This window comes from Macrosteles quadrilineatus, unplaced genomic scaffold (assembly GCF_028750875.1).
Source record: "Macrosteles quadrilineatus isolate MER2022 unplaced genomic scaffold, UCM_ALF_1.0 Scaffold_1__1_contigs__length_201487025, whole genome shotgun sequence".
NCBI lineage: Eukaryota > Metazoa > Arthropoda > Insecta > Hemiptera > Cicadellidae > Macrosteles > Macrosteles quadrilineatus.
Genome location: NW_026542594.1, coordinates 90,753,028 through 90,779,620, shown reverse-complemented (window position 1 = coordinate 90,779,620; position 26,593 = coordinate 90,753,028). Strand labels below are relative to the sequence as shown.

General features: G+C 36.3%; 1 protein-coding gene across 1 annotated transcript in view; it reads right to left on the bottom strand.

Annotated features, from left to right (window-relative positions):
* The window catches only part of LOC128998824 (cilia- and flagella-associated protein 43-like), a 146,085-nt gene that overhangs the window by 63,884 nt on the left and 55,608 nt on the right, over positions 1-26,593 (bottom strand). Inside the window, exons 6-7 of the mRNA XM_054425183.1 lie at positions 19,179-19,298; positions 10,304-10,474 (exon numbers count right to left, since the gene is read on the bottom strand). Of these exons, the coding sequence (XP_054281158.1) occupies positions 10,304-10,474; positions 19,179-19,298 (291 nt within the window). The remainder of the gene's footprint in view (positions 1-10,303; positions 10,475-19,178; positions 19,299-26,593) is intronic.

Genomic DNA, 26,593 nt, shown 5'->3' with positions numbered 1-26,593 from the left:
GTAAGAAACTGGATGCAAGATCGACACCGTGTATTTTAGTAGGATATTGCTCTACAACAAAAGGCTACCGTCTCTACAATCCGAGAACAAAATCTGTACTAATTTCAAGAGACGTTACATTTTCTGAATGTGAAAATGGTAGTATTTTGCTGAAAAACTCCCAGGCTGTAAAGATTAACATCCTCCCATTTTTCACCATGTGATAAACACTGGAATCAAAGATTGACTGAGTCATTCCTACTCTAATCAAACATGAGTGTAGTTTCTGGTTATACTTACGAGAGGCTTTTTTATGTTTAGGTTGATTCATGCATATTTCTTCTGTGGGTTCTTCTGGAGGAAATGCAGAGACAACATCCATTCGGTCTATTTCTAAGTCCTTTTCAGCAGCTAATGCCATTAAATGGCGTACAGAGCTGTAACGGTCGAGTTGAGGTTTAGCACGATCATCATCACTTGCAGCATAAAAAGTTACATAATCCCCAAGAGATTTGGGAGGTTGACGGACTCTCTGAGGTCGATCACTGGATACTGGCAGCGGATTTTCTTGAAGTTCAGAACTTTCATTGACTTCAAAGTCAGAATCTGCTGAGTCATATTCAGATTGATCGGGTGCTGCTATAGGAAAATCTAAATCTTCTGGAGGAATGTAAAACATGTAATCCTCTTGATCTTGGTAATTTTTCATCAAAGCACTACCTTTTTCAAATTCAGAAAATGTCACGTCTCTTGAAATTAGTACTGTTTTTGTCCTCGGATTGTAGAGACGGTAGCCTTTTGTTGTAGAGCAATATCCTACTAAAATACACGGTGTCGATCTTGCATCCAGTTTCTTACGATTTGGTGCTGGAACATGTGCATTAGCTTTGCAACCAAATGTCTTAACGTGAGAGAGGGTTGGCTTTTGGCCTGACCATAATTCTTCAGGAGTCGAAGAAATTGTCCTACTCGGTGAGAGGTTTAACAGGTAAGTTACAGTATTAACTGCTTCAGCCCAAAAACATTTAGGCATCTCGGAGTCAAGCAATACACATCGGGCACGATCCATTAGTGTGCGGTTCAATCGCTCAGCTTTACCATTTTGTTGTTGCGTATAACTGCAGCTAGTCTGATGCACAATACCTGTTTTCTCATAGAACTCAGAAAACTTCTTGCAACAATACTCACCACCTCCATCTGTCCTCAGAGTTTTGATTTTCTTCCCAGTTTGATTTTCTACCAGATGTTTGAAAGATTTGAAGGTTTCTAAAACTTGATCCTTTGTCTTCAAGAAATAAACAAATGCTTTATGGCTAAACTCATCTAGGAAAGTAAGAATATACTTAGAACCAGCAAGAGAATTTACTTCCATTGGTCCAACCAAGTCAGAGTGTACCAATTCAAGCAGTTCACTACTTTTACTGCTACTTGGTTGGAAAGGTAGTCGGTGGCTTTTGCCAAGTACACATGATTCACAAGGAATATCAGGCTTTTTATCAGATAGATTATTTCCATGTGCCAAGCCATTTGACAATTTTGTCAGATCATCATAGTTGAGGTGAGCCATACGTGCCAGAGAATTTGATCATTGCATTTTGCAGTCATGGCTGTGCCTGAAGAGGATTGAACATCCAATTTAAACAAATTGTTGACCTTAGAAGCTGTGGCAATGACCTCATTGTCACTATTGAAAATCTGAGCTCCTTCTTTGTCAAAAATCACAGTGTTCCCTTTGCTCACAATTTGACTGACAGACAGTAAATTTACATTCAACTGAGGAACATAATGTACATTTTGAACTTTAACATCTGATGAAATACCTGAAATATGTACAGAAAGGTTTGTATCTCCAATTGTGTCAGTTACCATAGTGGAATCATTAGCGGTGGTAATACTCAACTGTGGAGATTTCCTTTTATTTTCAAGTATCACACTGTCAACACATAAATGAGCACTAGCTCCTGAATCTAGGTACCAATCACTACTTACATCTGTTCGCATTGAGAAGGCAGCAAAGAGTGAATTGTCCTGTTTAGACTTACAACTGTCTCTTTCATTTCTGGTGCTGATGTTCCTGGATTTGACACAGTTCCTTGATATGTGACCATAACCGTTGTATTGGAAACATCGAGGTCCCTTACAATCTTTGCTATCTTGCCGTTTCTTGTCTTCGGTGGGTTTCTTTTGGCTTGAAGTGTTGTGTCTGTGGCTGTTCTGAAAACTTGGTCTTGCATTTTCTCTTCGACCATAACTGTACATCGCAATGCATTTGGAAGACTCATTTTCTACGGATACATCTTGAAGTAGTTTGGTTTTTATTGAATCAGCCGTTATTTTGACACCAGAGCTTTCAATACCCATGATCATTGGTTGGAATTGATCCGGTAGTCCAGCAAGTAAAATTGTTCCTACCCACTCATCATCCACTTTCAGACCAATGTTGGTTAGCTTGTGGGCTGTTGATACAATTTGATCGACATAATCTTCTATGGACTTACAATTTTCTAGCCTTGTTGTTGTTAACAATCGCAGCAAACCAACTCTTCGGGTCAAACCCTTGTCAGAAAATGCCTTTTTTTTTAATTTTCCCAGGCTTCCTTGGCTGTTTCTGCTGATTGGACATGGACATAATTAACTGAATCAATTAGCAATATGATTTTGGATTTACATTTTGTCACTTTCTTTCTATCTTCTTCAGTTCCCAAAATACAGTCCCAGAGCTCACAATCTTCCAAATATGCTTGAACGGCAACTTTCCATGTATCATAGTTTTCACGGCCTTTCAATTTCTCTATTGAAGGAGGTTGATACATTTTCAAAGTTGGTGAACTTGGACAAAATAATCAGAGAAATTAAAATTCAGCAAACAGGAGGCCCATAACCTGATGTTGTAGAAATAGCAGAGTTGAGCTGCAGCGGTAATTACTCTGATTATATAATATAATTTAGGCAGTTAGTTAATATGAAACTAATTTAATTGAGAATAAGATAGAATACAAAATATAACAACTGAATGTAAACAGGTCAACTATAAACAAACTCATAACAATATAGAAATATAACATAAACCATGTGTTATAACAAATTAGGCAGGCAATGTGAATATGTAAGTTAGACATTACAACAAATCCTGGGCTTGATTATTATTGTTAAAATTTCAAAAACAAGACTAAAAGACAATTAATGAACTTGAATTATATTTAACTAAGTTGGACATTATTTACAAAATCATAAAATAATAATAAATAAAACATATGTTAGTTATTAATCAGAAAGATGAAGGCAGGCAATAAGTTATAACATTTTCTCTCTCCCCCCCCCCCCCCCACCCAAGAACTGCAACCTTGGTAAGTGGGCGCCGGAATGTACCTTTGGTTGTTTTTATGTCCACAACTCTTATAACGCCATCTTTATCTGGGTAAATGGCTGATATTTGTCCAAGAGGCCATGAATTTCTTTGATTATCTTCTTCTACTAATATAGCCAAGTCCTCTACTTGAGGTGATTCTATTCGTTTGTGCCACTTGCAACGTCTTGATAAACAGGGCAGGTATTCGTGGACCCAACGCTTCCAAAAACTATCCAAAAGTGTTCTTACGCGGGCTAGATGTTTCTTACATAGTTTATCTTCATCAATATTTATTTTGTAGGCTTCGCGTAGAAAGTGTTTTGGTGTGATCGGCTCAGGGTCCAACGGGTCAATTGATAAGTTTGTGAGTGGACATGAGTTAATAATAAACTCCACGCGAGTCAAAAACGTCTGCAGTTCTTCATCTTTTAGGTACTGGGATCGCATGACACTTTTCAATGCTGTTTTTACTGACCTTATCAGTCTCTCCCAACATCCCCCAATGTGTGGCGCACGGGGAGGAATGAAATTCCATTTAATCCCACTCTTGACGACTATCCGTTGAATCTGGGCGTTATTTAAAGACTTAACAGCATTTCGAAGTTCATTGTCTGTTCCTACAAAATTCGTACCAATGTCAGAAAACATCTCAGAAGGGCAAGGTTTCCGGCTTATAAACCTTTGAATTGCCATAACGCAACTCTCCGTATTTAACGAATGAGCCACTTCGAGATGAATTGAACGAAATAGCAAAGGAATCATTTGAGATTGACAACTACGGTGCATCTCGAGCAGAAAACATCTCACAAGAAGAAAGGACCCAAAACATAGAAATCAAAATCAAAACAACACATTTAGACAGTGTTCCAATCAAAGAAAATGCGTTAGAGATGGAATGCCAACCACTGGGGGCTGAGAATATGGTTCAGGACTCTGAGAAACATTCTGACATCCTCACCAGTGTCCAGATGGTCCGAGTGGTTGGAGGGAGTACGGAAGAGCCTGATGAAGACAAGGAGATAGTTGATGATGAGCCTATAGAAACTTCCAAAATACTCAAAGTCTTGAGAGAAGCCATACTCTGGAATCTAGTGTCAAAATCAAAAACAGGATCGTCGCGGTAACTGACAAAAGAAAGATTAAGGCAGGCAATAAGTTATAACATTTGTAGTATTTTCACTTTTTAGAATTTTCAATGAGTAGGCCTTTATAGTCCCTTAAACGAGTGTGTAAGCTCCCTAATGTGACCTATAACAGTTTATCCTGTGTACTTTTTACCCTTTTCTATGTTTCAAAATAGTACCACGTGGGACTTAAATCACAGTCTTTCTTGTGATCAGTTATTCTAGAATTTATAAGCTACTAGCAGAGTACTGTCCTTTGTACGGGGTTGGTGTATAAGTATAAAATTCTTATTGCAGTTATACTCGTGCTTTGCGTTTGCAATGGGGGAGGACAATGTTTAAAAAAATTTTGTTTTTTAAATTTACGGTATTTTATAGTATAACACACCTTGTTAAAGACTAATTTCATATATATGTTATGTTCATTGATTAATCTTTTCTGCTATAACTTATTTGTGAAGATTAAATATCACATGTTTTAATATTGTTAAAAGAATAGTAAATAAACAGTTATGAAATGTTGTGAAACTGACTTTTATTTGAATTTGATATTTGACCATTTATTATTTGTGCCTAAACTAAAAAAGAACCATGTCTTACAGAAAAAGTAATAGGGAAGTTAAACCTCCAAAAAGGTATACCCCTGATCAGAATAAAAACAATGATCCTGACAAATTATCAAAGAAAATTTCTGAGAATGGAAACAATGAAACTCAAGGAATAGCATTAAGAGAAACCAGCATTACTTCTATTAGTTCAAGGAAAACAAAAAGTAAATCCACAACATCAAGCAACAGGAGACAAATGGCAATAGAACTTGAAAAGTTGGAGGAAATACAAAAACTGGAACGAGAAAATGAAGAAAAGGAGCTGGAAAAACAAAGACTGATGGAGGAGGAGCTGGAGCTACAACGGCTGGAGCTGGAAAATGAAATGGAGCAACAACGGCTGGAGAAGGAAATGGAGCAACAACAGCTGGAGAAGGAAATGGATGGAAGCTTAATATCTCAGAGAGAGGAGAGAGAATCTGCGAGTAAAGTCATAAAGTGGCTGAATGATAATGAACCGACAGTTCATTAGTGTTCATCAACCGCCATGACCACGGCTGCACAATTGCTAGCAAATTCAGTCAAAAAACCTATTCAACCAACCTCTCTTTGCCGCCAACAGCTACCAAACTTTAGTGGTAGACCAGATGAGTGGCCTATGTTCTTTACTGCATTTGAAAATACCGTAAAATTGCATTCTGATGATGACAATCTAGTATTTTTCAACTTTCAAATTCAACTTAGAAACTGTCTTGAAGGCGAAGCCTTCAAAATGATGAAACCTCTTTTTGTTTCCAGTAAAAACTTGCATGCCATAATGAAAACGTTACAGATGCGTTTCGGTAAACATGAGTTTATCATTGAGTCTATGATGAACCAAACTAGAACGCTAGCCCCTGTAACAGAAGACGATATTGTAGGCCTCATCAAATGTTCTACAACCATTCTTAACTTTGCCTCTACAGCTGAGTCCCTTCATATGGAGTACTACATGACAAACCCTCAACTACTCAGTGAACTGTTCGGAAAATTGCCTTATCAAATGAAGTACCATTGAGCTCAACATGTGAGCAGTATGTGTGTAACTAGACCTAGCCTAAGTGATTTTTCAGATTGGTTGGAGAGACAATGTTCTATCATGAGTATCTATTTTCATCAAAAAAATTACGTCCCGACTAAAAACGAAAAAATTACGAAAACAAAAAATGACTTCAAACCTGTATTGACCAACTCTTCAAAAGCAACAGTTCCCACAGTTGGCCCACTTACCTGCGTGTACTGTGGTGATAAGCACGATAATGACAAATGCTCTATCCTTCGGAAATCTGATATTTCCAAAAGGTGGAAAATGGTAGGTGAAAAAAAAGATGCTTTTCATGTTTCAAACGACATGAACTTAAATTTTGTAAATCTAAAATAGCTTGTAGTATAAACGGTTGTAAGCTGCACCATCACTGTCTCTTACATAACTCCAATCTTGAACGACCTCCAATGAAAAGAAATGAGGGAGAGTTAAAATCTAGAGATGAAATAATCGGTAATCATTTTGAAGATAACATATGAAACCGTGTTTTGCTTTGTGTCCTGTCACGTTGTATGGTCCCAAGTCTCAGGTAGATACTTATACCCTTTTAGACGACGGCTCGACTGTATCGCTTCTGGATTCATCAATTGCCGATGAACTTGGTATCAAGGGTGAGATTGTTCCTTTGACAACATGTTGGTCTAACAACACAAGACACTTTGAATCTCAATCAAAAAGAATAGATCTAAAAATAAAAGGATTTTACGAAGATGAAATATTAACATTGAAAGGGGTTAGAACTCAGTCCACTTTAGACTTACCACACCCAGGGACGGTTTAACCCATACGCGAACTACGCGGTCGCATATGGCGCCACGAAAAAGTGGCGCCAACGGGACACAATTTTTTTTCAGAAGACAAAATTGGAAACAACTTTACTGACAAGTGAACAACTTAATTTCGTTTTTTTCGCTCAGAGTTCAAGTATCCAAAGCACCACACCAAAGGCATTTATTCTGTTTGTATCAACAGCACTTGAAAAATGTGTATACTTGTACAGCACTTTAACTCAAGGCATTGATTGCAGTTTCGATTTGTATAAGCTGATGCTCGGCAGCGTACAGCGCAGCGCAAGTGGGTTTTATTTCATGACTCATGGTCGAGATAACCGCGCAGCGCCACTTTTCACAACAAGAAACTTCCCCCTCCCTTCTTCCCCTGATCACTCTCCCCTCCTAGAGCAGAGCAGTACGTTATATTGCACTCTTAATTGAACATTCTGTATTCTTTTTGTCAAGGTAATACTTCAATTCGGTTTTTCATGTTTTCTTCATGTTTAATCTAAAAATTCCTCTCTTGTCATCTACCTACACCTGTTTTTCATTGTAATATGCTTAAAAAAACTTATATCTTATCCAAGTTATCCTGTAAAAATTGATTTTACATTTAGAAATAAATTGTTAACTTTGGGGTTTGCTAAAGTGTATATGATGAGTAAAAGTGTAAACATTTTAAATTTCTGTGAATAAAATTCTTGTATTGCAAGTATTATTCTAACCTAAACTTAAAAAAAGTTCTTCCCAAAACAATTAGGGTTAAGTTATGTTCATGGTGGGTGGGTTGGGGGGGGGGATTCTAGGTGGCACTGATTCGGGTGTTCGCTTAACTCTGAAAAATTCCTAGAACCAGCCCTGACCACACAACAAATAGACAGTGTCAAATTGAGGAATAACTGGCCTCACCTAGACTCAACCTCTTTCAATAGTGAGTGTCAGGCCCACTCTCTTGATAGGCCAAGACACCTGCAACCTAATTTTAACCAGTAAGATTATTGAAGGTCCTACTAACACCCCAGTACTGTCATGGTGCCTTCTTGGTTGGACTCTTCATTGAAAGTGTGCACAATTTAGAGATTGTGTAAATGGGAATTTTACCATACTCTCATATGAAGAATCTTCGCTTCATGACATGGTAAAAAAATCCTTTGAATTAGAGAAATAAGGAGAAACTAGATCAAATAACCTGAAATTAGTGAAATTGTCCATAGAAGAAGAATGTGGAGTATCAATTCTTGAGGATACCATAAAGAAAAGAGGAGATCATTACGAAGTTGGTCTTTTATGGAAAAAGGACAAATTTAATTTTCTCCCAAGCTATGACAATGCTCTGAGAAGATTAAATACTCTTGAAAAGAAAATTAAAAAAGATCTGGAATTTAAAGAGGTTTACACAACCAATGGTAAATGTCAAATTGTAGGGAAAAGAATAAAGTTATTTTCTCATTCTTTGATACGATTCGGAATGATTTAGCAAAATTAAGATTTTCATCAATCTTATATGGGCGTAAAACTGGCAAAGTATGTACGCTTAGGGCGATCGAGGGGTTTATCTGATGTCTTAACTGAATCTTTTTCGGCACAAAGACTCTATCTTTTATAGATAACATCATAAAGTAACCAATTTAGGTTTGTTCAACTTCTTTCAACTTATTTTAGCTTGAATTTGACGTATAAAACGTTTAGTTACCTTGAATAGTACCCAAACAATTATCATTTAAAATCCCGGCATTCTTTTAAAAACACCCTGTATTCTGCTTTAATACTTTTAATACTTTATTCTGAAATGGCAAACATATTATGTATAGCCTAAGTAATAATAATAGGCCTATATGGTATATAAATTATATTTAAAAATGTTTATTTAATTTGGTAATAAGGATTAGTTTTATCCATTTATGTATGCATACAAAGATTAAAACATTGGGGTCAATTTTATATGAACTCTGTCATAACGTAGCTATTTTTTTCTTTATAGAATATTTATTGCTTTTTATTTTAAATTTTTTTTTAATTTCCCTATAACATATTATTATTTTTTAAAGCTCTTGGTTTCCTCTTTAAAATTATGTACGGTTTGTGGTGTTTTGATTTAAACTAAAAAAGTTAAAATTTTTTGGATTACAGTAGACCCCCTCTTAACCAACCCTAATGGGACCGGACCTAGGTCGGATAACTCAAAAGGTCGGTTAAAACGGGCAATTCCTAAATTCATAACATAATGAAGTGCTATTCATTTGGAATTAATCATTATTTTGAAGTCATACTCAAGTCACAAATAAACACAAAACACGGTTAAGTCAAATAGGCCTACTTTCAGTGTAATAGATTATAGTCCTAGGCAAGAGTCGATCAAAATTATTATTTCAATAACTTTAATGTATTAAACTTTTTGTAATGTATTAATTAATGCTTTCCAAATCCATTGTAATACAGTACAGAGCCTTTGTCCAAATTAAAGATACAAGCAAAGCAACCATTTCGTTACGAGACAGGATGTTTATTTAAAGCCTCTCACTGAAGGATCGAGGCACAAAAACTATCTTGACCTTGGAGTTGTTAACCCCCCTTCCCTGCCATCCCTACAAGTTGAGTTGTTTGTTTACTCTAGCGACAAGATAATCAGTTCTCAAAAGCGTAATGCACTTTACGATTTTATAAATTTGCCGCACAGATAACAATTCAGATCAGATGTGCTCACGCTACGAATGATGATGACAAACTGACAATATGCTATATTTTTTGTGATCAATACAAAATAACTTATTCTTAGTCCTGTGGAGATAAGCGTATGGTTCGGTTCTCATAGCCCAGCGTGGGAGCGGATATGCCAAGATTCCTAGAAAGAGGCGGTTATAGAAAATTGCTCTCAAAGCAAGGTTGGTTAAAACAAACTGTAATATTTTTCGATCGAAGGCGGATAATCCGATTATCGCTTAATACGAGGTTGGTTAAGAAAGGGTCTACTGTAATACGAAAATGCCCAGTAGGGTATATATGCATATAAGCCCTGTTAGCGCCCATATAATAGGCTTCAATGTCTTAAAGTCTCTTTGTAATGCAGCTGGTGTGTCGTTCACAAAATTTAGGCCGTTTGAGGGGAAGCGATTCTATCCCCTCCACCTCACTCCAACAATGAATTAACAGCCGCCAGCAGCTGATCAGCTGAAGTATACATTAAGTTAAATAAAGTGGTGGGGGACCCAGGAAACCTTCCCCTTAAACTGCCTAAATTTTGTGAACAGACTATAACATCATTGGTCAATCAAAAGACCACGTGTAGTTATTCTAAAATTAACTTCCAAGCTGTTGTCAAGCATAGCTTTCAGTCGTTTTTGTTGTAATACACTCCCATCAATAATTATTTTAAGTTGAAGGTTGCTAACTGGCATGTCCTCCTTCATCCGATATATCAAACTTCACTGATGTCAGTTTAAACTTACCTTAGCACCTGTTGTTATATCACAAATATCTAGAGTGTTGTCAGTATTTACTGTAGCCAAATACTTGTCTGTCGGATGAACAAGAGTTACCAGTCTCACTGGGGCACCAAAATGTTTCATCTCTTCCAATGACACATTCTGGTCATTGACCTTCACCATTGCAAGTGAGCTCTGAAAATAGAAACAGAACTTGTAATTGTAATTGAGCGGAGCAAACGAAGCGAGCAAAGCTCTTATATGTCGACTCTTATGCATTTTGTAATACGCAAACTCCTCCTAGACGGCTGAGTCAATCGTTTTCAAATTTTGCATGGTGATAAAGACCTTATCGGTGAGTGCCAACATCTATATGGCGTTAAAAAAGTCTCTCAGGAATCCGCCCCACTGGGTCTCAAAGTTTCAATGTAATCCTTATGGAAGCAGTATTTTACACATAAACAAAGGTATATGATCAGCTGTTGACTTTTGAATGCAGTAGATAAAGAAATAGCTGATAGCATTATTCCACAGATATTAGAACAGAAACGGTATGAATCATATATATAATCAAATGACGACACTAGCTTGAGGTCCGTGACGTAGGAAGTGCTAAAGGAAGTACTAAAGGTGAGCAGTCTGAAATGTGGAAATTGTTTATGACGATTAGATTTAGGTATCTGCATTCCTAAAATTCTATGGGAAGAGAGGGAAACAGGTCCGTGACGTAGGAAGTGGTGAAGGAAGTATTTAAGGCGAGCTGTCCGGAGTGTGGAAATTGTTTATGACGATTAGATTAAGGTATCTACAATCCTAAAATGCTATGGAAAGGGAGAAAAACAGGTCCGCGATGTAGGAAGTTGTGAAGGAAGTAGTCAAGGCGAGCTGTCCGGAGTGTGGGAACTATTCATGACAATTAGATTAAGGCATCTGCAATCCTAAAATGCTATGGAAAGGGAGAGAAACAGGTCCTTGACGTAGGAGGTAGTGAAGGAAGTAGTAAAGGTGAGCAGTCCGGAGTATGGGAACTTTTAATGGCGATTAGATTAAGTTATCTGCAATCCTAAAATTCTATGGGAAGGGAGGGAAACAGGTCCGTGACGTAGGAGGTGGTGAAGGAAGGAGTAAAGGCGAGCAGTCCGGAGTGTAGAAACTGTTTATGACGGGTAGATTAAGAGATCTGCAATCCTAAAATGCTATTGGAAGGGAGGAAAACAGGTCCGAGACGTAGGAAGTGGCGAAGGAAGTAGTCGAGGCGAGCTGTCCGGAGTGTGGGAACTGTTTATGACGATTAGATTAAGGTATCTACAATCTTAAATTGCTATGGGAAGAGAGGGAAACAGGTCCGCGTCGTAGGAAGAGGTGAAGGAAGTAGTAAGGTAAGCAGTGTGTAGTGTGGGACCTTGAAACCGTTAGTAGCAGTTAGATTAATGTATCTGCAAAGCTGAAATGCCATGAGAGGGGATGGAAGCATGCCCACGACATAGGAAATGGTGAAAGAAGTAGTAAAGGCTAGCAGTGCGGAGTGTGGGGAATGATTTTGGCAATTAGATTAACGTATCTAAAATACTAAAATGATATGGAAAGTGATGATAACAGGTCCACGACGTAGGAAGTTGCTTAGTTTTTAATTTTATTTTAAATTAAAGTGGTCACATGTAAAAACCAATTATTAAAAAAAAATTACATTAAGCAATGTGTAGACCAGCTATTATTCAATTACTATAGTGTTTACAAAGAACAGCTGATTCTATTTATCACATGTCTTTATGTAATCTTTGTTATTTGTTTTTCTCTATTATTGTTTCAAGTAACTTTGGCAGATGAATGACCCAAAATTGTTGACTTTAATAGGGTATTATAGGCAGAAAATAAGTTTTTTTTCAAATAATGTTTTAGACAAAAGTTATGTATTTTTCAATGTAGAATACGATTCTGTAATCAAAATTGGTAGTTTACATTTTTAAAAATGTCAACTTCCGGTCTGAAAAAGCCACTTCCGGTGTGATTTTGGATTTGAAATTATCTCCATTTGATAGACCGTGCCCAATTTAGCTAGTTCTGTATCATCTTTTGTTTGTAAGAAAAGGTTTCCCTCGTTTTTAAAGGGGTGTACGGGTGGTTTTGGACACCCGGTATAATGTACCGGTACTTAATTTTTTTATCTTACAGTTACAGTCGTGGTAACGAAGTGTCCTCTCAATACTTTAGTAACTAAATACCCCCGCCGCAGCAAACCTGCAGACTAAGCGAATTTCCATTTGCCTGATTGGATTTACACTAAAATAAAAATATCACATTTCATCCTGGTTGGGACGGTTGAATCAATCGTTTTCAAATTTTGCATGGTGATAAAGACCACATCGGTGAGTGCCAACATCTATATGGCGTTAAAAAAGTATCTCAGGAATCCGCCCCACTGGGTCTCAAAGTTTCAATGTAATCCTTCTGGAAGCAGTATTTGACACATAAACAAAGACATATGATCAGCTGTTGACTTTTGAATGCGGTAGATAAAGAAATAGCTGATAGCATTATTCCACAGATATAAGAACAGAAATGGTATGGAACATAAATATAATCAAATGACGACACTAGCTTGAGGTCCGTGACGTAGGAAGTGGTGAAGGAAGTAGTAAAGGTGAGCAGTCTGGAGTGTGGAAACTGTTTATGACGATTAGATTTAGGTATCTGCATTCCTAAAATGCTTTTGGAAGGAAAGGAAACAAGTCCGCGATGTAGGAAGTGATGAAGGAAGTAGTCAAGGCGAGCTGTTCGGAGTGTGGAACTGTTTATGACGATTAGATTAAGGTATCTGCAACCCTAAAATGCTATGGGAAGGGAGGAAAACCGGTCGACGACGTAGGAAGTGGTGAAGGAAGTAGTAAATTCGACCAGTCCGGAGTGTGGGAACTGTTTATGACGATTAGATTAAGGGATGTGCAATCCTAAAATGCTATGGGAAGGGAGCGAAACAGGTCCGAGACGTAGGAATTGGTGAAGGAAGTAGTAAGGTGAGCAGTGTGGAGTGTGGAAACTGGAAACCGTTTGTAGCAGTTAGATTAATGTATCTGCAATGCTGAAATGCTATGAGAAGGGATGGAAGCATGCCCACGAGGCCAGGCTAGCAGTGCAGAGTGTGGGGAATGTTTGTGGCATTAGATTAACGTATCTAAAATACTAAAATGCTATGGAAAGTGATGAAAACAGGTCCACGATGTAGGAAGTGGCTTAGGAAGTAGTAAAGTATGAGCATAGTGTGAGAACCGTCTGTGGCAGATAGATTAATGTATCCTCAATCCTAAAATGCTATGAGAAAGGAGGGAAACAGGCCCCACGACGTAGGAAGTGGCGAAGGAAGTATTATGGCTTGCAGTGCAGAGTGTGGGAACTGTCTTTGGCAATCACATTAATGTATCTGCAATCATAATGATATGGGAAGAGAGGGAAACAGGTCCACGACGTAGGGGGTGGTGAAGGAAGTAGTCAAGGTGAGCAGTGTTGTGTGTGGGAATAGATTAATGTATCTGCAATGCTAAAATGCTATGGGAAGAGACTGTAGTATGTAGGTTAAAATGATTACGAAGCACGAATCATTACATATTTTCGATACATGCAATCGTTTACAATAGTAATTTACAACTGATTTGACAACAGCTGCTTTTTACTCCATAGAGGCTAAAAGCGATTTTTACTCCCTAAAGAGTAAAAATGATACTTTAGACCCACAATGCATGCATTAAAAACTATTGTTTTTACTGCAGTATGACAAAAACAATATAATTTGAACCCTTGATGACTCCGCTCGATTTTGTGGAACACCACCTAGTTATGAAGACATTAAGTCGTGCAGTGTGCACCGTGTAAACTTGTTGGTTGGATTGTAGTAAATAGTTAACCTGTCTTCAAAATGCATTCAATGCTGTGCTGTTGGCTGTAATAATATTACTTATTACGGAAAAATATAAGGAACTCAGGTAGAGCTTTCAGTTATAACTTCTGTACTGGTTGGAAATGTGTGTATATTAAAGCAATGTTTCATACAAAAGTAATATTCTTTAGGATAACTAAATGCATATCAACTTGCTTGAAATAATTCAGTTGGCATAAATTAATTAATAGCTATGCGATACTACACTACACCTTGCGGGCAGCGCTACTCGCCGCGCCGCGACATAAAACTGAGATTTGGTCGCTCTGTTCAACCCAAAATTTTAACAAAACTAAGCATGATAAGAAAAGTTAAATACAAACAGTAAAGCAGTATATTTAATTATCTACAACTTTCTCACAGATGAAACTTCACTGACCAACAAACAACAATTTTAGTAGGCAACTAACTTTTTCACTTAACTTTTCCAAACTTTTTTAATGTGTTAATTTTAAAAATATTTATATATACTGCCAAATGAAATTTTAATTTTCAAAACCGTACCATTGGCATGAAAAGTTTATTCCCTAGCTCTGTACCAAATTTCAAAAATTTTATCTCAATTGTAAGGGTGTAAAAATGCAATATATTTAAACCGCAACCACTAGTTCCGTACTACCGTAATGGTGAAATGGCCGGGAGTTACTGCTCGGTGCGACGTTGCCAATTCTCGCTGGCCGCGGTCTGTAGTTAAAGGAGGCCGTGCAGATAGTCTTGAACATGGATACAGATAGTCACTATAATTTTATTTTAAAATACACCACTATGACAAAACACCTGTTCTTATGTATGAATTGCTCTTTATATACAATTTTTTACAACTGTATAAAAGACGTTTTGTGTTAATAGAATTTGAAAAAAAACCAAAAAAATGTATCCATTAAAACCAGATCTTGATCTGGTTTTAATGGATACATTGTTTTTTTTTTTTTTTTGGCTGGCCCAAGATCCGATTTTTGGTGAATCCGATCGGGCGTCGGTTCTAGCTCAGATCTGGCTGATCCGGTAGTCCGATATCCGGATAGAACCATCACTAGTAAACACCACATGTACGCTGACGACTTACAAATCTATGACCATTTTACTGCAAACAACAAAAACGACTGTGTCAGAAGGATCAATGAAGATGTCAACCGAATAGTTACTTGGACTGAATAGAATCATGGACTGAGACTAAATCACGAAAAGACAAAACCGATTGTCATTTTCCATTCTCGACTTCAATCTTCAATTGACTTAGACTCCATAAACCCAATCACAGTTAGTAGCAAAGCACTTCCATACTACGACAATGTAAAGAATCTTGACATATCTTTCAACTCTTCACTTACTTGGGACATAGAAGTTACGGACAGAATTTTTTACCACAACACACAACACACTAAACTACATTTGACCAAATCACTTGTACTACCCAGCGAGCACATAATAATAATAATAATAGAGAGGACACGGCGTTTAACCAAATGCACTGAAAGTGTGGCCAAATCCGCCATCTTGGTCCGTCATACAGCCTGAATCCAAAACCCGCGAGCTCAGTTCGCATTAAAAACCCCGCGACAAATACACGATAATAAACAACATTAATAGTTGACAAAAAATTCTGAAATTTTGCACACTTGTAGATATGACACTGAGGAAAACGATGGTGTTAATATAAAATTATTAGTTATGATAGTAATTGAGTTATAAATATGTTTAATACTTATGTAGTTTAATTTTTCAAATTCAGACATGAAAAAGTTGTATTGCGAGGAAATTTTTTATTTTTTGGTCAGAGAAATTTTGTCAGCGGGAAAGTTGTGGATAAATAATCAAATTTAACTATGCGATTCACCAAAAATTTGTATCATGATCGGTTTTCTAAATAATCAGGTACAAAAGGGATCCATTGCCGCTGCCACGGCCGCGCCACGCCCGCTGCGCCGCCGGCCGTCTTCTATACATTTAGCGTGCAGTGTTTTAATGTTTTATGCTGTTGTACTGTAATATTGTATATATTAAAGCAATTTTCAAATATATTGTCTATGTAGAATTTTCAACCGTTTAGCACAACTTTTTAAGGACTAATTAGCTTTCAATATCATCCAAGATAAACTAAAGATAATTCTGTAAGTTAAATTAAACTTCCCAAATATATTTGTAAAATTACACTCAATTTATTGTCCCAGAAAAATTACAGTTTTATTGAGATGTTGCCTGATTTTATTTTTGTGAAGACTTTCGTCACTTATTTTACAGTAGGGAACTCTAACATTGAAATATTTTTGAGCAATAATTTTAATTAGGTACTAAACAAAAATGATTTTTGTCCATATTGTTTCATATCCTGAGAAATGTGTACTATTTGGAAACAAATTTACACCTACACATTGTCCAAGTACTCTGTTCGTCAAGTCCTCAATTACATTGTTTTCCTTTACACTAATACAGTATCATTAACTTTATATCCACACTATTCTCATCAAGCATAGCAGACGACTAGCGCGCTTCACACGCCGGAACTACTGTCGGGGAAATAAATATGTGCACTCGAGTTTGAGCCTAAATATCTCTTGAGATGAATTATCAGATTTTGGTGAGACAAAAATTTAATATAATCTGGTTTAAATACATTTTACGTGGTAACAATTAAAAAAAATCCGTTTACCAGAAAAATTTATATAGTTGAAAGATCCTAAAAAGTACCGATTTTTAAGAAACTCTGCACTAAAACTGAAGTTTAAAATTTAATAGTAAACAAACTACTCAGCCAATCTTTCTGAAATTGTTATGGCTTATTGGTAGGTTTATTGTTAACAGTTCCATGCATTTTAAAATTTTTACTCACAATAGTCTTTATGGTGATGTTTATTTTTAAAACGTATGCTAACATCGTTAATAAGACGCTAAAAATGTCGTTCAAAATGCCATCGTGTTTGTCGTGACACAAGAAATAAAATAACACCAATATGACAGATTTATAATGTGAACAAAGATGTTTTTTAAACAGATATATATTTGTGAACAAAAATTTCTCCCGCGATAAAAAAAAAATCAATTTACTACGGTAAAAACAATTGATTAAGACATTTCCAACAATATACTAATACGACAATGTACTTCCAGAAAAACCTAAGTAATTTTTATACAAAAGTATTTTTACATTTAAACAAAGCCTATGTAAACAACACTGACTCGAAGCATAGCAGACGACCAGCGCGTTGCAGACGCCGGGACTAGGCTAGCGCCGCCATCTTTGTCCGTTTCGTCGGCTAGTCAGACTGCCACGCTCCTGCGCTCCGAGTAGTGCTTCTATTTTGTTATGTGTTCGCTGGTACTACCCCACTTCAGTTACTGCAACTCATTGATCAATGACTTGACTGTGACTCAGGCAGGTATGCTCCAGCGGTCACAGAATTACTGTTTGAGATTTGTCTATGGTCTGCAAAATATGGAGCAAATCACGCCATACTATCTTGAGGCAAACATCCTGAAATTAAACTATCAAAGATTCATTAAAATTTTGTCATTAGTTTTTTTCAATTTAGAAAACAGGTTCCCCAAAATATTTCAAATCCGATTTTAAATTTGTGTCTCAGGGTAGTTCATGAATGTCTCGTTCTTCTTCCATCAAATTGCGTATACCTCATCATGTGACCAAGGCTTATGACAGTGCTTTTGTTGTTACCGCTTGTCGTCTGTGGAACAGCCTACCCCTGCACATTAAGACACTTGAAAACCATTCCTAGTTTGAGGTGGCACCGAAGAAGCTCAACTATGAGTAGATGGTCTCGGCTGGCGTGTCTTAGAGCTACTGTTTCTTTGCGCGTTTGCTGGTGTCTGCGATTGCGAGGGTGTGTAAATGTGTTTTTTTTTTTGTCAAACTTGCATGTTTTTTCTTCATTTTTCTGAGAAATGTACTTAAATTGTTAATTATGTTTATGTTCAATTAGATTAAGTAATCCCATTGTATAGTTATTTCTATACATTTATGAATGTCAGGTTAAGTGTAAGAAAGGACCATGTGGGTTTTTCTTTGCCTGAAAAAATAAACGACTTTTTTCATTTCATCTTTGTCTCCTGCGGTCACGGAAACGACGTTTCATTTTTCCGCGCTTGCGGTAAAATCATGAATATATTCTTTGGTCTTGAAGATATCATGTTTGTCTCCCGCAGGGTCGGAAACAATGTAATCTTTTTCTGTGATTGCGGCAAAATCATGAAGATCTTCTTCAGTGTTGTAGTCATCATCTTCGTCCCCACGGTCACGGAAACGACGACCTTTTTCCGCAATTGCGGCAAAATCATGGATATCTTCTTCAGTCTTGTGGACATCATCTTCTTCTCCACGGTCACGGAAACGGCGTAATCTTTTTCCGCGATTGCGGTAAAATCATGAATATATTCTTTGGTCTTAAAGACATCATGTTCATTTCCCGCGGTCATCGAAACAGCATCATCTTTTTCCACGATTGCGGTGAGTGGCGAAAATCGGACCTTGATTGTTATTTAGTTTTAAGCTGTATCTCACTGCCAATTTTAGCCTTAATTATTTTGTTATAGGCACTTACCCAACTTGTTTGCTTAACTATAAACAGTATTATTATCATCATTATCAATACATCTCAAATACTTTTGTACAAAAACCCAGTATTATTAGTTTATTAGCATGTTCATCTATTTACACTTGACTCTGTACATTGTACTTTGAATTGTATTTTATCTCCATTGACCTGGCCTATTGTATGACATGTATACTTAATGGCAATAAACTATTTGAATTTGAATTTGAATTTGACACCGCTCCGCACTGGGGGGGTTGCAGGGGTCTTATTTACGCCACTGGTTTTCCTGTACAAACAGTAAATGTATACAAATTGTTAAATCTCTTCACAGAAATAAAAACATAACAAGTATTCCAAAAAGGTATTGGGAGTTTATGATTTTCTTGATCTAATTTAGAATACTATGGTTGTATTTAGTTACATTTTGAGACCAGCCCACAAGTATGTCTCTAGAACGGTTGACAGCCATAACCAGCAATGGTCCCTGGTTGGTCAAACACCAGCCCGGCTGGAACTCTGAACTGCTAACTCTCTTGATGAACTGTAAATCAAACAAACAAACAACATCTTCTATAAGGATTTGGAAATTTATTAACATGAATGATGAAACCTATAGAGAATGGTACTTTAAAAATAAAATTAAGGTGCTAAATATATAGTGTTGAGTGATTAGTGTTTAGGGAGGCACATACAATAATATTTGTTTAAATTAACATGTAAACTTCTTCAAGGACAAAGGCACAACACAAGCCTCACTGCACGGCACTGTTTTTTGGTAGGACAAAGGACATAAAAGCAGGTAGCCTAGCTCAAAAACATTTCAAGATCTTGCAACTGGAAAAATATGAATGAAACACCCACCACAGCAAACCTGCAGACTAAGCAATTTTCCATTTGCGTTATTTGATTTTTGCCAAAAGATTTCTTTGAAAATGTCAGATTTCTTCCCTTTTTAAATAAAAGTACCGGGGGACCGAAAAAGTGTAAAAACGTAAAAGTGTAAAAGCAATATAAATAAATAAATAAATCTTTATTGGTCATTAAATAACAGATGTTACAATAGACCTCGTCAACAAAAAAAGGTGCCAAAAAGGGCCATAGATTCTAAATAGTGTAATATGGTCTATAACATGGAATCTTCACTAAATATAACAAAGACAACAAGAAAATAAATAGTTAAAAATCATTTTAAAACACTGAACTATATTGTAATTTATTTCAATTATACCTGGGGCCCATTTCATAATAAGCTACAAGTTACAAGTTACAACTTGTAACTTGTAATTTCCATTAGATTTGCATTGGGCGATCAGCTGATTTACTAATAACTAGATAACCTGTTGCTCAAAATCGAGCAAAACTGCAACTTGTAATAAAAAAAAATAAACAACTAAAAACATAAACAGCAAGACCTCAATCAAAGAGTAATTCTAAAGTATATGACTGATGACTTTTGTCTGGTGGTCCTCTGTTTTCAGCTTTAAAAATAGCGGCGACATTTATACAGGTCGCATCATTGTAGCGAGGAAAGCCAATTATTTTGTCTCTTATTATTTACATAAGAATCTCCCTTAACTCCTTGGAGCTCTCGTCCCTACACATTTCTGCCACAGTTTTAAAAGATTGGGCAAATGGGTTGGCAATGTGACCCTATTTCCCAAATTTTATCATTGAATCTTTCCTTTCTTCAAGTGTCATGGATCTTGAAATTGTAGATCCCCTAGGTATGATCCTCTCATCTAAATGAGCTTCAGAGCTGACCATGGCAAAGGCGGAATTGAATTGACAAATTTTATCCTAATAATTTCTAGATCCAAGTCTCACAGCCCTGATTTCAGATTGGGAGTTTCCAATAAGTTCCTGAAAGTATGGTGAATTCCGCAGATGAGGTAAATGGTTCTCTCATTTATGGCAACAAAGAGTAATAATAATTTATCTGTATCGGCCAGACTCTTTTTTTTTTGCTTAAAATGTAAGCCACCACAATGTAAACATTTAAAGTTCATTTGTCAAGGTTAGACGTATCCCACACGATGGTTGCCACTCTGTAATCTTCAAATGATACATTGGGAGATTGATGCAAGCGGCCACGTTCACGTTTCCTCCAGCCACTCACAGTCTTCGTCTTACTGGTAGCATATTATTTTAAATTTAGATGGATTACGAAAGTTAACAAAACAACAGAAAACACTACAACGGAATTGTTATACACATTGTAAATTACATGATATTGTGATGTAACTGCACTGGAAATAATCATTTTCAAACATTCATGTCATCACACCAAACTGTAACCAAAACAACACGAAAATTCAGTAAAATATGATGTAAGGTAAATACATTCAACTATTTACAAACAATTTGTTGTCAAGTCTTGATAGGGAACTCTTTATTTAATTAAGAAACAGATATATTTAACAGATGTTTAGATAAAAATATAGAATTCCGGCTTTGCTCTGGAATAAATAAGTCCTGCAGTCTATGGTCAAACTCAGGGGTGCCCAGAGGGGGGGTACTGTGGCGCGTTTGCGCCATAGGAATTTTTGGGGGGGGGGGACTTATTTTGAGATTTTTGGAGGGGATATTTTTTTGCTAGCTGTCATAATGAATGTATAATTTTGTATAAGCAGCCCGAAAAAGTGTTTCTAAGCAGTTTACTATCACCACCAACAACATTTTGCCGTTCGTAACTAAGATAGCTTCTAAGAATGGTAAAAACGGACCTTGCTAGACAATCCTTAATATACCAGTGTCGAATTTTACTTGCTACATATGTTTTGGTGGCTCTTTAACTCCACCATCATCAGGATTTAAAAAAGATCCACTTCTGGAGGTGTCGTCAGAATACGACAAACATTTAATACAAAACACGAAACGATTACAGATAGGCCTGTCAATTCGTACATTGCCGTCGGCAGGACTGGAAGTAAGTAAAGTAAACTGAATCAGGTTCAGGTTATGACAGACCGACGTGGTCTCTGGATTGTCGTCTGCGTTTTCAACAGCTGATATTGGACTGTTGTAGTGACTGAGAAGAGTATTGAAAATATAAGCATATTTGCAAATATGAGTATTGCAATATATATTATTGGATTCATAATTAATTGAGTGTTTTCACTAAACAATTTTGTGCTGTCAATAGTTTTATGTATATTTCAAACTCCTCAAAGTACTTAATAAATTTCCTTTTCTGAAGTAATGTGGAATGTCGAGACTATCCAGCATATCAATTGGTTATTATTGTCAATAATTTTGAATGGAAAAATCAATTATGAATCCCATTATATTTTCAACACTCTCCTCCGTCAATAGAATTAGTCCAATTTCAGCTTTTGATAACACAAACACCAATCCAGAGACCACGTCTTTCCGTCATTACCTGATTCAGTTTACTTCCAGTCCTGCCCGCGGCAATATATACACGCGTGAATTGATAGGCCTATCTGTTATCGTTTCCTGTTTTGTGTACAAACGGATTGTCTGACAAGATGCGTTTCTACCATTATTAGTCATAAAAGGCAATCCTGGGGCTTTCAAAATGAATTATAAGATTACTTTGTCACAAAAACCTTTTGTACTGGTGGCAATTATTAAGAGATATTGTGGGTATTTTGCCCGGCGATTTTTGTAGAAGGCAGCCTGGGAGTGGCGAGCAACAAGTCTGTCTTATTTCGTGACTCTGCCTATTGTGAAACAATAGGCATACTTTTTGCCAAAGTATTATTAATGCACTTAAAGCTGTTTGAATTCTTAAGCCCTGTAAAAATTAACGCCACCTAATATATTGTACAGTATATTACTGTGTTGGGTACTGTGTTGGAGTAGAGTAATTCACCGAGTAGGCCTATATTGTTGTACGTTTTGAAGACGTTGTCTATTGCAATACTGAGCACACATATTGGCTGACAATACAGATTCTGAATTGTAAATTAAAAAAAACTTCTAATTCGTCCATTAGTTAGATTTATATTGATGTATTGTTAAATGACGTTTCATATTAAACATTTAATTTTGATTATCAGCAAGTTTTGTTTTTCGTACTTCTGGCTTTACGTATGCTTTACTCAAAGAATCACGTCAAGAAACTAGAAAAATCGTACAAAACAACCTAATTCGGCGCAAAAACTCATATAAATCCGACATCGATGGCTGTGTACGAGTCATATATAGACAGTTTTACCATTCAATGTTGATGTATGTGTCTAAAGAAGTGTTTTTAACTCGGGTGTCACGTCTGGACCCACTGCAGTTTCCGGTTATGATGTCTTTAAAATTGCTACATGTTAAGATTTCACCAACTATTTTACTTAAAATAAGACCATTACCTTCTTTTATGCAAATAAAAGCACAACAAATCAATGTAATTAGTCCATAAGAATGTTTCCACTATATAAATACCCCGGTGCAGCAATCCTGTCGACTAAGCGAATTTCCATTTACCAGGATTGATTTTCAATTAATCTATTAAATTAACATTGTTTAAGAATACATAGGTTTGCTGCTTAAGGGAAACTAATAAAGTGGATTTTTTATTAAAATATTAATAGCTTAGTACTGGATAAATAAATCTGCCAAGTTCGATCAAAATATATCCATAAACAAGCCAACTACTACAGTTACAATGTTGTCCATAAGAATAACATTGGAGTTTTAAATGAAAAATGTTTTTATTTTCTCAGTAACCAATAACCGTTCAAAAACACTTTTACCGTTCAAAAAACATAGGTACCTACTCTTAATGTTAATTTAATAGATTAATTGAAAATCAATCCAGGCACTTAAAAACACTTCTTTAGACACATACATCAACATTGAATGGTAAAACTGTCTATATATGACTCGTACACAGCCATCGATGTCGGATTTATATGGGTTTTTGCGCCGAATTAGGTTGTTTTGTACGATTTTTCTAGTTTCTTGACGTGATCCTTTGAGTAAAGCATATCGAATTTGGTATTTTTGTAAAGCTCGTTTAACGTGCTACAACTTTGTCATTAAGTTATTTCTGATATATTGTATCAATAAAACGTTATCGACAAAAATAACACAAAAATGTTTAAAAATATAGGTTTTTGCAAAATTACGAAAAATGTACTAAACATACATCAAAAGTGTAAATATAAGAAAGATATCATGTAAACTTATCTTTCAAACAAACAAAAGTTCATTCCGATCCGATGCATGGTATGTAAAATATAGTTATTTTTAATATAGCCCTTTCCGCCATTTTAATGACGTCATAACCGGAAACTGCAGTGGGTGCAGACGTGACACCCGAGTTGAAAACACTTATTTAGACACATACATCAACATTGAATGGTAAAACTGTCTTTATAAGACTTGCGAACTGCCCTAGATGCCGGACTAATAGGCCTTTTTGCGCCAAAATTGGTGTTTTTATGAGATTTATCTAGTTTCTTGACGTAATCTTTTGAGTAAAACATATCGAATTTGGTATTTTTGTAAAGGTTTTTAAACGTTCTACAACTTTTTTCATTGGTGGTTTTTGATAAATTGTATCAATAAAACGTTACAAACAAAAATAACACAAAAATATTTAAAAATACAGGTTTTTGCAAAATTACGAAGAATGTACTAAGCATACAACAAATGTGTAAATTTAAAACAGGTAGCATTTAAAATTATCTTTCAAACAAAAAAAAGTTCATTCCGATCCGACAAATAGTTTGCGAAATACACGATTTAAAAAAATCAATGGCCGCCATTTTGATGACGTCATAGCTCGAAAACGTACCAGGTGCGAACTTGACACCCGAGTGGAAAACACTTCCTAAGACACCTATATTAAAATGCAAAAGCAAAATTCTCTATACACGACATGCACACAGAACCCTAGTCAGGTCCTGGACTATAGATTCTCAACTATCCACTTCCACCGTAGCTCATTCACCATTGATGCCTGCTGTAACTTGCTCTTTGCCACCTCCACCCCCCTCTGTCAAACCTGTGAGCTACGGCTACTCTGCAGTTTCAGTTCAACTAATAACCTACGAAATGCCATTGACACCAGTAACTTACAAACCACCTGCCTCGGCTGTCTGTTACGGGTACTCTTACCTAGCTGTGAAACATGTAGTGCCGAAATTTCTCAAAACACCGATTGTACCACCAGTCCGGTACATGACTGCACCCCACTTTAAACATTCTACTCCAACTCCACTGAAGACTCTCAAGTATTCAAAAACAGTGCCTGCAGTTAGCTATGAATACTTACCTCCGCCCAGTGTGTACTTAACTCCTTCCGCCCCGACAGTGAGCTACAAGTATTCCATTCCAGCTCCAACAGCAGTTTCCAACGGTTACAAATCGACCACGTCAATTCTAAAACCCCTAGTTGATTTCCCTCCTGTTCAGTTTTTAACTCCCGCTCCTGTTCATTTTGAATACTCTACTCCAGTTCCAGACAAAACCTACTACTATTCAACGACTCCAGTAAGCTATTAAGCTATCTATACACCTGCTCCAAAGAAAAAAAACCAACTAAAGCCAATTGCCTACACCACACAAGTATCAGTTATGAGTTTTCCACACCAAGACTTCAACCTGTTGTTCTCTTTTTAGAGGGGAAGACTGTAATATATTTCAATTATACCTGGCTTATCTATCTATATATATAAAATCCAATGTATGTTTGTTTGTATGTATGTTTGTTTGTTTGTTTGTCCTTTATGGACTCCGAAACCGCTCGACAGATTGTAATGAAACTTTCAGGTATTATTAAGCATTGTTCAAGGATGGTTTGAGTGAAGTTTGGTGCAGATCCGTCAAAAGGGCTCTGCCCCAGTGGCTCTGGAGTTTCCCATGTTAACCTTATGAGTACTCATATTTAAATGGAATTAAAGAATCTTAACAGCTGGTTCAACTAAAGAATTTGATTCTATGTAGTCCAGGCAAAATACGACAATTTACCCTTAAACCTGGGCAAAATTGCTTCACATGCGATTGAAGTGGTATTCAACACAGAAAATAGTGCTTTATAACATATCCAAAATCCGACCATAGGAAATTACTAAAAAATCAAATTCAAAATGGCGGCAAATTTTCAAATTTTTGTGATATTTGTTTTAAGACTTTTCGTGGTATGGGATTACGGAAAGCACATATACATAAATTAAATATCAGATTGGATGTTGAAATAAATATCAAATAAATACAAGAATAGACTTTATTAAAACGGCAAGGGCATATTTGTATGTACATTTTTGTTTCCATAGTTAAAAAAAAAAACTAAATTTAATAGTTTTCTTGGACAAACTATTCATTTTAATAACTGTTATCATTTTGTTTCAATGTTCTTACATTCATTGATCTGGCACTCCCCTAAAGAAGCAGAACAAGACAGTCCGTTCTGTTTACACCCACAGTTGCGCACTGGGTCATAAAAGAAGAATGGAACATATTCAATAATCACTCTAGGCGGTCAGATACGCTAGTATCTGGGTGTTGGGGGTAGTACGAGTTTTCACCAAGAAGGACATTATTCTCAGACGTTTGAACAAATATGTGAAAAATAACTATTATAGGAAACAGTAAACATGAATACTATAGTATGAAATAGTAAACATATCAAAACAGGCAATGCAAAAAGAGTTCATTTTCCTACTACTGGATATTGAAAATTTTAATAATAAAATAAACAGTTACCTTGTTCAATATCCTTGTTGAATAAAGGACTTAAACACTGTCTGCCACCTCCCCCAAACATGAAGAACCTAGTTAACGAAGTCATAAATACAGAAGCTACAATACTCGAATTGCCTAGTGAGGAACAGAACAGCATTAGAGTTTTAGTAAATGACAAATTAACCAGAAACA